The following is a 12,865-nucleotide window of genomic DNA, read 5'->3' on the forward strand; positions in this document are numbered from 1 at the left end:
GTATGAACTTGCCCTTGGGTTGTTAGCCTTTAGCAACTATGGCCTGGGTCACCAAGGGCTTTAGGCACATTAAGTGCCTTTGTGGATCTGAGCCAAAGACATTTCAAGGCAAAATAAAAACAGAACCTTTCCCCTCTCCAAAAAAAAAAAGCTCTGAAGGTATCTATAAAAATGTGAAGTTAAAATGGCAGAGGAATTTCTGTAGCGAGCGCAGCTGTAGCTATTCAGCTTTCATTCCTTACTGCTCTTATGTACATAGGATGATGTGTTTTCCTCGTGTTGCTCAGATTTTGTATTTGCAGTAACTGTTATTTACATACAGAATGCTTAATTTACCACCTACACAACCTGGCTCAGCCTCTGCCCCATCATTTCTTGCTGTGTTGTGTTCACACATGTGTCATATGAGGCCGCCCTGTACTCCAAGACAGGCCCAATCTTGGAGCACTGGCAGGGATGCACAGAGGTGGAAGGAGCTGCTTCCCAGAGCACTGGCTGCTGTTCAGAACAGGGGAGCAGTAGTCTCCTTTCCCCCGTGTCTGGTGTGGACAGCCTTGCCTTGCCTGCCAGCGCGAGGTGCTAGACTTGTCTGAAACGGGTCAACTGAAAAGCACAGCTACCATGGTGATGCTTCCAAAGATCATGTAGTACAGTAAGCACAACAGAAACACCAGTCTCAAGATGCTGAGGAATCCCTGCCCTAATCCCTGGTACAGGTTTGACAGTGATGAATCAGAAATTGTAGCTGTAAAAAACAGGCTGTTTGTATCCCCACATCACAAGCATATAATATTACAGATTAGTTCAGCCATCTTCAGATACCCCAAGAACAGCCTAAAGAAATGAAGCTGAAGTCAACATAGGCTTTTTAACATTTATTAATTAATCTACCAATTCTAATGCTAATTAATGTCACACTTGGCTGCAGCACAGGAAGAAACCTACCATCCATGATGAATATTTGGCAGCCTTGTAGGTACAAAAAAAGCCAGCAACACAGCTGGGAGGGTATACAGAAAGCACATCCACATGTGATACAGATCCTTCATCCTTCATCCTCTTCATCAGCCAGTAAGATGTTTATGAGCTGCTCCTCAGACACTGTTAGTTCCTGACAGGCTCCCATGGCCCGACTGAGGTAGACAGCAAGTATATGTTTGCACTGCAAATAATAGCAAATAATAGCACAGCCAAGTTAACAGCAGGAGCTACACAGGAATGTCAATGCTCTATCTGGAAGCTACAAAAATCCATCCTGGTCTAATGAAGTGCTCTCCCCTCCCAGGAACGTGGTTCTCTCTTGGCACACCAAGCCCCAGCACAGGCTGGTGCTCCAGTTGGCTCTGGTCAGTTCTGCCGTCAGGATAACATAATACAGCGATCTGACACACAACAAAGTGTTACTGGCCTCTGATGTCCTCCCCACAATTGCAGATCAATTGGTTACCCTGAGCCCTTCCTCACTGGCACCAGGTGAACACCAGCCACACCCCATGTGGCAGTCCCATTAGCAGCAGTAGCCCTCATTCCAAGCGAGCAGAGATTATTCATCTCTGGAAAGTCAGAGCAGTAATGCCTAAGTAAGAACAAAAACCCTCTCTAGCCCTTGTAAAGCTGAGCTCCACCCAAATACCATGACTCCCAGTGGGCAGATGATGCAGTGGGTCAGGCAGAGCCTGCATGGCCAGCTCAACACTCATGCATTTACTCCTTGGAAACTTCAGACTGCTCAGGTTCAATATGCAGAGCACAGCTTCTCTCCTGCTCCCTGTCTCAGCCCCAAGTTAAGGCAGACAGCTTACCAGAAGGCTCTCACTCTTCTGCAATACACTGAACCCAAAAGCAGGACATGTGCAGAAGTGGCAGGAACTATAGCAGGTGTAGAGTTTGCCTGAGCTCCCAAGAACCTGAAACAAAGGCAGATGGAGGGGGTGAAGTCAGAGGCAGCGTTCACTTTTAATTTCCCTAAGTCTCAGCCTGTGTCTGGACTGATGTCCCTTTTACAATGACTCACTGCATGCAGCTGGCAAGTGGGTGTCACAACACAAAAGCTGTCACAACACAATCCATCTAATCTTGAAGCTCCTCAGCTTTCTCTCCACCTCTCTCCCTACAGGCGAGGAGTGCTCCCATACTTGCAGCAGACCTCAGACTCCAGTGACTTCCCTGCTGCTAAGAGATCAGGAAAAGTGCAATGACACCAAGCACAGAGCCCCCTCCCCTGATCTCCCATAGCACAGCGAGCTGCCAGCCCCTCCAGGATAGATGAACATGATGAAAACTCTCGTCACAGAAAACCCATTTGAGAATCCACCACAGGGCTGGGAGTGGAAAGAGAGCAGCAGTGAGCACTTGCAGTGAAGCCTTTTCTAACCAGCTCCAGTGGCTGATGGCTGCAAAAGCTCTTGCTGTTCTGCCCCCAAAGCAGCTGCAGCTATTGGAATCTAGTTTTGTCTGAATAAACAAAGTTAAGTCTCCAGAGAAGAAGCCTCTCTGCTCCATCTCTGGTTTGGGAACAGCACTGCCTCCTTTTCCCACATGCTGTTCCTCTGCGAGGCTGGTACTGAGGCATATTCCCTCTGCACCATGGGCACAGGATGTGGGATATCAGGTGTGGGAAGCATTCATTTCCAGCATGGAGAGGCTGACGGGCAAGCTGTGAGCTGCTGGAGCTGACTGCGTGATATAGGAAAGCCAACGTATGGATTATTTCTCTTTTGGTTTCCTCAAGACTGGGAAATAGATTTTAGAAAGCTACTTTGAGATCCAGCTGCTTTCCCCACTCCTATTGCAAGGGAAGGGTCTGCAGGAGCAGGACACACAGACTTTCAAGCAGAAACTTGACTCAATAGCATAGACTTCACTAATGCTTTGAGGCCTAAACTGAGTGCACTTCATGGCTAAGACACAATTACCACAGAGTATTTGCCATGATGTGTCTCTTACTGCCACAGAAAGTGCTTTGAGTCTGCTCCGTGGCCCCGACAGCTGGCACTAACTCTTCCTGGATATTACAGAAAACAATGGAGATTTACATGGGTGTAATCACCAGCAGTGCCCTCCTCTGCAGACAAACCCTGGTCCTCTGCAGACAAACCCTGGGCTCTGGTGGCACAAGACAGTCCTCTCCCACACCAGGCTCTAGATTCTGATTGGGTTTGTGGCACAAATACACCTAAATCCAAAGAGAAACACAAAGAATTGAAAAGACAGTGGAGCTCTGCAGAATGCTGCTCCCCTCCAGGACAACCCTGGCACTCCTAAGTCCCTGCTGAGGAACATCACCCACCCTGGTCCAGAGCTGCACATGCAAGGGGTGCCTTCCCCTGTCCCCAGGAGCTCTTTCTGCACTCCTTGCCTGACACGTAACATTCACAAGTTTAAGCTCTCCCACAGCAGCACCTATGCCTCCTAATCCCCCTTACTCCCAGTGAATCAGGACACAAGACTCACATTCCCATTTCAGAGTAAACCATTTTGTTTTCAGTCTGGCCTTTTACCCTGCACCCTCCTTATACTCCAGGCTGAGTTTGTTTCACTTGTGATAAGTTTGTTTTTCTCTAGGCCCTTTGATTGTTTTTTCCAAGATGAAGGATTCCGATGGTGCCTTTCCTTCAGAAGTGTTTTGCTTGAGGAGGGGGGGCGAGACACAGACATTGCCAGATTTGGCCTGAGTTTAGTGTTTCCCCGTACTGACCTAGATGGCAAGAATGCATATTTCTGTGTAATAAGGCAGACTAAAATCCAAAGACCACGAGAAAAAGGTGCCTCTGCTTCTGGCCAGCTGCAGCCAAGGCAGGCGCAGGGGTGCTCTCTTGGACCTGAGATGCTGTGAGATTTCTTTCCCCTTCCCTCCTTCCAAACCTGGCAGCTGCTGGCTGCACAGTGAGGAAAGATCACCTTGGTGGTGGTGTCCCTGCCAATGTGTGAGGACGCAAGAGACCAGCTGTGACAGCAGTTGCTAGGTGGTAGACAGAGCTAGGCAGCACTACAGCCTGTGCCAGGACCTGGTGCTGAAATCTTTCACAGTGGGGCAGGCTGCCATACAGCTCTAGGAAATTAATTTAAAAAGACATAAAACAGCAGAACCCGATAAAAGTGCAGGATGTGAGCAGTGCAAGTGACACTTAGCAGGAGGGCTAAAGCACTGCCTCTCCTCCTCCTAACTGGCTTCACTCTCACAGCATTTCTGTAGCTCAGGCATAGCTAATACGTGCCCAGCTGCTGCCTGCTCACCACTTGACACTTGACAGCTCCACCATCAGCCACATCCACCATCTCTGCAGCAGGTAAGAATTATTTATCCCTGACCTGGAGTTACAAGGGTTGGCTTTAGTCTGCAGCATGGGCAGGTGTCATACAAACCCTTCTGGGATAATTAACAACTCTGAGCTAACATCAGCACTTGAATACCTCATCAGTATTCATCGGTGCTACTCTTATGTAGCAAAGGCATTAATGCCCAAGCATTAAATGACAAATCATAGGTTTCCTTTGACTGATGGCTCTTTCTTCTCCCATCTCAGTTCCTGAGGGCAAGAGCTGCTTACACTACAGGCTGCAGGCCTAGGGCCTGTCTGAGCAGAGCCATCTTCCCATGAAATAGTACCTAAGATGTACTGGATGATACGGAGCACAAACAGCATTTTAACCTGTGAAGTGTCAAAATCTCAGGTTTGGCTGCGACAACCCAAAGGAGTTTCACAGTAGGACCAGCCTCATGCCACCAATGAGAAGAGTTCTCCAGATCCAGCTGCAAGTGAAAGCATCACCTCACATTCCAGCTCAACCACACCTGGGTGCAAACACCAGATTTGCAAACACTTTCTGGGGAATGAGTGAAAGGGATGACTGTGCGTGTGTCCAGGCAGCTACGGATGCCCCTCTCTCCCTACTGCACTGGGCATGCTTCCCTGCAGAGAGAGAAGTGCACACAGCTGGGATACACATCTGCACCACACACACACATAATGAAGAACCAGGGACACTACCCAGCTACTCTTCAGTGCAGGATCCCACTCATTGTTTCAGTTTCTAGAGCCCCAGATTGCGTTTCTGTCACTGCTCCAGCCTGTGGCCTCAGGGGAGGCTCTGCTCTTTGTTTCTGCATGTCAGACACATGTGCTGAGGAAGAATTTCGCAATGGGACCAGCCTGACACCCCCAGAGAAAATATCTCTTTGTATTCCTCTGTTAATGAACTCAGCAGCAGAGCCTTAATCAGAAATCAAGCTCCACTAAAGAGGAATGATGCTCAGAAGCACTCGTACACCTGCAGGCAGGGACTGCTTCGTGTACGCTGCCTGTCATCTGGGAGGACACAGGCATAGACCTTGGGTGATGCAGTAGGGCTGCTCACATCATATCCACCAGCTACCAAGTGTGCTCAAGGCTGACCTTTTCCTACATTAACTCCTGGTGATCAGCCCTGACCTACCTGCCCAGGGGCTCCTTCTCTGCTGTAGCACATGAAGTGTTCAGCAGAAACCCTGCCCTGCCTAGAAGAGGGTGTCATGGCTGCAGCCAGCACATCAAAGCTCTCTTGCATGCTTCTCTGAACTCTTCCATGTTTCATGAGGCTTCTACATCTAAGAGATGTATATTAAGCCTCTTCAGATGCAGGTAACTTTGCCATGCTGCAAAATGCCGTAAGCATGTGAGCACACATTTAGGCTCCCTGGAAAGACCAGAAGCTCTAAGCAGTCCCTCTCATCCTTCAAACAAAAGGGTGCTAAGTGAAGGCTGTGTATCCCAGCCTGCAAAGCTCTGCAAGGAGAATGTGACTATTCTTTGCCTATTGGCATATTGAGCTGAGCAACAGTAAAAAAGGAAAGGCCTTTAAGCATTGAATTATGAGGCAGCTGCTATCTCAGGGTCCTGGTAGCAGAGCTTCTTAGGCTTTACCAAACACCCACAGGCAAGCCCTCAACTAAAATCAAAGGCTGTGTTCTTGGGCCCTGTGTATTTATGAATCATGCCTCTCTGGAGGGGGCAATGTCCTCTCCAAAGCCCCAGAAGTGATAAAGGCTCTATGTACAAAACAAGCAATGCAAGCTCTGAACATGTGAAAAACGTTTGTGTCATTACCCAGGCCTGGCTTTATAGCTCTTCTCTTACTCTAGATGACCCCAAAGCATCTCAGTACATCCAGGGAAGGAGGGAAGGCCCTTTGCAGGGAGGATATTTGGAAATATTCCTCTTCATTGCTACAACACTGAACAAAGAGATCACTGGTGTGTGGAAAAAGCACAGCACCAGGTTCAGTAGTGGAGGGGGTTGTGCTGTCTGAGGGGGTTAGTAGTGCTAAATAGTAGGATTTGGGTGCTTCTTTACCAAAATCTTATAAGCAGAGGATCCCACTGCTTTAGCTAGGGTGCAGCACACAGTGTCTCTCTGACTCTGACCTGCTGTGGTCTCACTGGTGCTGAGGCACAGTAGATCAAGAAATTGTGCATACAACAGAAAAGTCAGAAAGAAGTGCCAATGGCTCCTCACCTAATGAGCCTCAGCTCCATCTCCAATCCTGCGCTGTAAGAAGTTTGATCTTTAGGGCTAAGGTGAGCTCTTCTCCCTAAAATGCCATTTTATGAAGATGCTTCTGTGATTCACAGACTTGGCAACAGTGAATTAGTATGAAACCCACGGATTTGGCCTGCACTGCTTCCTCCAAGGCAGCAAGGATCCTGTTGCCAAGCAGAGGTCAAGAGTGTTCAGGACACTGTGGATCTGGAGTGCAACAGGGAAAGAAACGCAGTGATGGCAGATAACACTCCATTGCGTAGTTTGTCAAGAGGAAGGACTGCCTTTGCTGGGTGGGATGGAAGTAATAAAGCAAAATTAGCAATTCCTGGAAAACTTCCTCTGACCATGAAACCCACAAACATGTAAAAAATTGTCTTTGACTGGCTGGGAGCCACAAAGAAAATGGTAATGTACAAGGCTGTTCTAATTCATGGCTAATGCTTTCCAGTATCACTTTAGGAGTTTGTAAAACACTGATATTCTCTCTGTGTTTATCCAAGTGCTCTTCCACATACTGCAAGTTAGCAAAATATTGGCTCATATGTCAACTGGAAACCCCCAGAAAGTGAGACTGAAGAGGAGTAGGTACCTGGTATGCAGTCCTTCCACTGGGGGATGTGACTCGGGTGACAGAACGCTGATCCACCAGATCCAAAGCTGGGACAGCACATGGGCCAAATATGAACTTCAGCCTGAAAGAGAAAGTGTTTCTAGTAGGGTCACACCACAAAAGGAGATCACTTGGCTTAGCCTTATCATAGGAGATAGCCCTATGGTGTCCAGAAAGCCTGTAGCCAAAGGTTCCCATGACTTCCCAAAACCCCACCAGTTACAGCTCCATTGATTGTGCTACTAAGCAATTAAGAGCATTTGTCATTCTCAGCTCTGCTTCGTTTCACTAAGTGACCATTAATCCCTGCCCTGTCCCTCCGAGGACACCCCAGGACTCAGTTCTTAAGGACAGCCTCTATCCTGCGGGCTATGCAGACCTGGGTTTTGATATTCTTAAGATAACTTTCAAATTTCCAAGCTGCTCCTAAACAGTCCCACATTTCTTTGCAAAATCCCACTCAGATTTAATTACATGACATTTAAAAGATTTTTCTTACACAGGACATTACATCTTGTGTGTTTCTTCTTCAGTCCTATGACCCAAACACTACTCTGGCTGTCTGCTGCACAAACAGGGCATGAAGTGATTCCTGTCCTGAACTAAAATGAGACAAAGTGCATCAGAGACACAGAAGTGAGTCTTTAGTCAGTCTCTGTGACTGTGACACAGCGTTAGCCATGTAGGCAAGGAGATATCTTTGAGCAGCATTTCTGGCTTGACAGTCACTTTAGAGATCACTCATTACTGAAAAGGGAGGGTAGGTGAAATAAGAGCCACAGGCTGTCCTTACAGTGATCTGAGCAGCCTTTTTGTTAGTATTCCCATAGTTCTTCCGATGCAAATTCTGTGCAGACAGAGCACTGGAGATTTACCAATTTATCAAACAGTGAATCTAGACTCTAAAACTGGAAACTCTGCTTCTGCCCAGCACTCTAAATACACCAGGTCTTCTTTAAGGGAAACTGTACCTCTGGCAGCAAAAGCAAGACATGCTGGAAAAGAGAAGATGTAGGAAGGAAATCCTAGGGGATGCACAGTGCTGGGGTTAGAGGCAACAGGCAGTGTCACACACCCAGCCCAGTTAACCCTGTTGCAGTAAACTGTCACATGAGGACAATGAGCATAAACAGGGGTTTTAGTGGGAGCAGCATCAGGTAAATGAGCACATGGAGCCAGACTCACTAATTTTAAGGGGAAAAGCGGCTTGTTCTCTGGGACACCTTAATTGTACATACAGGCTGTCCTGGATGAGTTGCCCTGGGCGAGATTATTGATCAGTTGGTCTTGAATCCCACCTCCAGCCATGGCCCACACATCGTACTTTACAGCAAAGACAGAGCAAGGATGATATGTAGCTCCTTGAGCAACAGGAAATGTAGCAGCAGGGCTCCTTCCTCATCCCAGGGAAATTGGTTTAAACCCCAGGGAACAAATGAATCATTTTGTAGTGATTGTATCTCCTCTATCACAACTAAGTTCTAAATTATTCTTTCTCTACCCACCAAACTGCATCAATAGAAAGCTAAAGACCATCAGGGAAATACTTAAGACACTCCACTGCACATGACGCCACTGGATAGTGGTAGTTTTACATCTGTAATCCAGCTTCCAGCAGGGCTCAGAGACAGCAAATTTATCTCAGATAAAACCCAGGGACAGCACATCCCTTACGTCACTACATCCTCCCTAAATCCACTTTCCTTTTCCTTTCCTTCCAAGCAGGGCACATCACCATGCAGGGATGCACTACTGCACAGGCTTCATGGATCAGAGGGTGCCTGGGGTGGAGTAGAGACAAAGCTGGCCAGGTTTGCTCAGGTGTATGTTTGCTCCCTGCAAAACATTGCCTTTACACAACTATCTCCTTAGCCTTGGTGCTGCACATCCTGGCAAGGAGTTCTTTATATCCTGCTGGTGCTGTTGCAAGTTTCTATGATAAGCTCTATGTCAAATATGGACATTGGTTCCTGTAGCCTATTGTCCAGACAGCCCATAGACTTAAAAGTTATTCTAGACTTGTATACCCAGCTGGTCTGAATGTGTCCCAAAGAGCTCAGGGGCAACTCAGTTAACTTTACAGACCTTTTATCCACTGAGAAAAATCTGTGTAGTTGAGATTAGTTACAAGGATAAACAACAAGAAAATCAGCAGTGATGAAAAGATAGCACAAAACATAAGCAAGAGAACAAAAGAAATCAGAGGAATGTTTCCAACTCCAGTGAAGACACAAAGAGCTAAGGCAGAGCCCTGGCGTCTCAGCAGCATGGCTGACCTATGTGTCTGAGTCAATCTCATTGATAACAAGCCAAGGAGACAGACTTATTCCAGGAAGACCAAACTTCAGTTGCACAAACTCAAGGCAATAAGGATTGGCTTCATCTGAGGACTGAGAGGAGGTGGGTGGGGGAACACTCAACGTAAGACATTCCTTAATGATTAGGTTTGGACTACAAGGCGGCTGAGTTTAATGAGTTTCAGTAACTCTTTCAAATTTAGGGAATTCTTTTTCCATATACATAATTCTATCAGTCTAACAGGAAATAAATAAGGGAATGCCCAAAGGAAATTCAAAGACTTCAGAGATTTGGAAAACATTCAGAAATTAAATCAGAATTACTTCTGAGCTGCTGGTCATGGGGGATGGAAATCTGACTGCCAAGAGTTACCACCCAACTGCTATTAAACTTAACATGGGAATTTCTTTCCTCCTTTTTTCTTTTATGACAAGAAGGAAACAAAAAGTTAAGAGAGTTGTCAAATATAATCCTACCCTTCAAAGGCCATTGTGGTCCTAGAAGAGGAAGCCAACATGCATACCTTTCACAAGTGTTATGTTAGGTAACTTTAGACTCAAAGATAGTAAGGCCTGAAGGATTCTTGGTGATCTCTCCTGGCTCAATTATAGGCAGGCAGGAACACAAAGTTAAAGATGAATCTGAAAAGCCTTTCTTACTGTGATAGTGCCTTTTCTCTACCTTCAATACCAATTAGTGAGGGTCTACAGAAGTTGCGAACCTTGGTTCTCTTAGGAGACTGCTTGGAAATGACTGAAATATTCCCAAGCTTTAATCAACACCAGGGTGACGAAGCTGACCTGAAACCTCTTCTAAACAGAAGAAAACTCTCAGGGTAATCTTCAGTTAACAATTCTCTTGTGCAGAGAGATGATATGTACACTTCTCCCTTTCTATCACACATGCCCATGACTCAGATGGAAGAAGGGATCTCAGGATGTTGCTGTGCTCACAGTGATATGAACACAGTGGAGATGCAGCACTCCAACAGCATGAATCACTCTGAAACACAGTCCACTCTCACAGAAAACTCATCCCAGATGTGAGGGTGGACTCAGAGCTCAGGTTAAACATTCCGTGTTTCTGCATGTTTAATCCACCCGAATTAAAGCAAGTCATTACAAGGAGATTCAGCAATACAGAGAATTTCATGAATCTCTGGAAAAATCCTTGAGATTGTCTCTTTGGACCTTCATTTCCACTACTACATAGCAACTCTGCATGAGAAACACGTACTGGTCAACACAGGAAAAAAACAGTGGTATTATGAGAGCAGATTATCAACTGCCCTTTAGCAGGACACCTGGGATAAGAGCTGAAGCAAAGGATACTCACCCCAGCAGCAGGTCATCAGGGACTGCAACAAAAAGAAAACGAAATATGATTTTGCTGAACTTCCCCACTGTGACAGACATCGATATCACAGGCAGGCTGGGGTCTCCCTAATGTGCCCCACCATGAGGCCACACAGGACTGCACTACTCTAGCCATCCTCTCCAGCCATCAAAAAACAACAAGGAGCAGCAAAATGATCAGTTATGGTAGTACTAAAGCATGTATCAAGTACAGCAATCAGAACCACAGGGATTAATTTTCAAAAGAAATGCAGAATCCCAAATCTACCCACTTTTGTAACACCTGACTTTAAAAAGCATTCAAGAAAAGGCATAGGGCCTCAACATCTTACTCTGCCGCTTTAAGAAGTTGGTTAAAAATATATATATATTAGTTTCCCTGAAACTCTCTTGGCATGAGTTGAGAACTCTGGCATCAAGTCTTTAAAAATGTTGTTCTTTTCTCAGCACAGTCTTGCAGGGCGCCACTAGTTTATAGCTTTTAATACAGCCACAGAAACACAATGTCTTCACTTATTGGAACTTCTTGTTAAGATGGAAAGTTACACTTAGGAAAATTTGTTTGTTGCCATTTAGGCTCTGATCACCCTGATCAATCTGACCCTTCTGTTTTCACTAACAGGACACAGTGTACTGTGTCTCTGTATTCCAGTGGAAGATTGGGACTTCTGACTTTAAAATCCTTTGTTCCAACAATTCAAGGTATTCTCTATGATTTAAGCTTTTGGTTTGACTTTACCAGCTTTATTCTAATTTAATACCCCAAAATGACCGATCGGTTTGTTTCTGCAGTTATGCCTCAGCGCACTATTTTGCTTTAAGGAGAAGTATACCTTAAAATAATGTTGGCCTTTTTTTTTCCCCCCTCCTAGTTTACAACAGGATTTATAAAGCTCTTCTAAAAATTTACATGCAGATTTTGGATCTACTCTAACCTGACAGGAGCCATACTGCAAGCATGTCAAAAAGGTGTCAATGTGGTCACTCTGCCAGTTTAGACATTAAATCTCTGCTCATTCCCCACTCACATGTAGTGCTCAGACCTCTCTGAACATTTATTTGCTTGGGTTTAGCGCATTTAAAAACACTCCCTTCCTTAGGAAGAGCCATTCTGCACTACTTATCATGCAAACATAAAGAGTAATATTCTTTCAGCACAGATGACAGAACTACTTTAGTAATCCGAAGTGCAATGAAGGTAATTGTTCTTATCTACCTGTCCGAATTGGCCAAGATATAACTGCTGGTTTCCGCTTGCTTCATTCAAGCAACGGTAAAGTTGTTCTCTGCCCTTGCTCACTAGCACCACACCCTCTGCCGGTCAGTCATGAAACATCATCGTTTATGTGAAGGTTTCCCTTTCAACTCTCGTTTTGAAATTAGCGAGTCTATAAAAACAGCAGGACATAGGCACAACAAAATGCCTGCCTAGAAATATGTAAAGCATCACCCCTTGAATGCAACCACTTGCACTATAAACTCGAAGCAAACAATATCTTGAATGTAAGTACCACATTCAAAAACATGTCCAAACTGGTCTGATTTGCAAAAGGGCTTGACTTCGAGAAGGGGGCTACTCCTCATTATCTGTGCTTCAAACCCCTTTGTGTTGTCTTCACACCGGGACAACTGGAAACACCCAATATAACCTGCTGCTCCTGAAGGTGAAGGCCACCCAGTAGGCTGGAGATGGGAACCAGGGGATGCCAACAGCCCTCACTGCTCACTGAAGGTTACGACTGGCCCACCGCCTGCTGGGATATTTCTGGGTTTTATTTACGTACCGTGTGAGGTCTCCTTAAAAGCCTTTTTGATCTCTCTCAAAAGCTCTTCTGCTACTGCGGGCAGGGTACTGTCCATCTTGTTGGCAGGGTACTGTCCATCTTGTTGGCTCTGGCCTTCTGACTGGAAGGAAGCAGTGGGAATCATTACACTGCAAATACCATAGACCAGGACAGGTTAACTGGGCACCACTACATCCCAACCCTGCAATGAGGCCAAAAGCATCTCCACCACCATTTGAAACGTGTTTTTCACACGTTCTCAGAACAAAGGGTTTCTCCACAACAGAGGAGTGTTTC

General features: G+C 45.9%; 1 protein-coding gene across 2 annotated transcripts; it reads right to left on the reverse strand.

The window, feature by feature from the left end:
• Positions 1-860: 860 nt before the first annotated feature.
• ZSWIM7 (zinc finger SWIM-type containing 7) lies at positions 861-12,647 on the reverse strand. 2 transcript variants are annotated; one of them, XM_061470213.1, is made up of 5 exons: positions 12,569-12,647; positions 10,765-10,786; positions 7,111-7,213; positions 1,803-1,907; positions 861-1,162 (listed from the first exon to the last, which is right to left on the reverse strand). In XM_061470213.1, the coding sequence occupies exons 1-5, from the start codon at positions 12,642-12,644 to the stop codon at positions 1,046-1,048; spliced, it is 423 nt and encodes a 140-aa protein (XP_061326197.1). In that variant the 5' UTR covers positions 12,645-12,647; the 3' UTR covers positions 861-1,045. The 2 variants fall into 2 exon arrangements, with proteins under 2 accessions (XP_061326197.1, XP_061326198.1); XM_061470214.1 differs by lacking the exons at positions 10,765-10,786; positions 12,569-12,647 and adding an exon at positions 7,925-8,430.
• Positions 12,648-12,865: the final 218 nt, after the last annotated feature.

Source organism: Pezoporus flaviventris, unplaced genomic scaffold, assembly GCF_033815535.1.
Source record: "Pezoporus flaviventris isolate CSIRO_AGI_PZ_B2104156 unplaced genomic scaffold, CSIRO_AGI_Pfla_v1 ptg000063l, whole genome shotgun sequence".
Lineage (NCBI taxonomy): Eukaryota > Metazoa > Chordata > Aves > Psittaciformes > Psittacidae > Pezoporus > Pezoporus flaviventris.

Excerpts from the sequence above, each read along its gene's own strand:
- ZSWIM7 (XM_061470213.1), bottom strand. The coding sequence starts at position 12,644 with ATGGACAGTACCCTGCCCGCAGTAGCAGAAGAGCTTTTGAGAGAGATC. Across the intron at positions 1,908-7,110 it reads GTGGAAGGACTGCATACCAG|GTTCTTGGGAGCTCAGGCAA; the intron begins GTACCTACTCCT and ends CCTTTGTTTCAG. Across the intron at positions 1,163-1,802 it reads AGAAGAGTGAGAGCCTTCTG|TGCAAACATATACTTGCTGT; the intron begins GTAAGCTGTCTG and ends TATTATTTGCAG.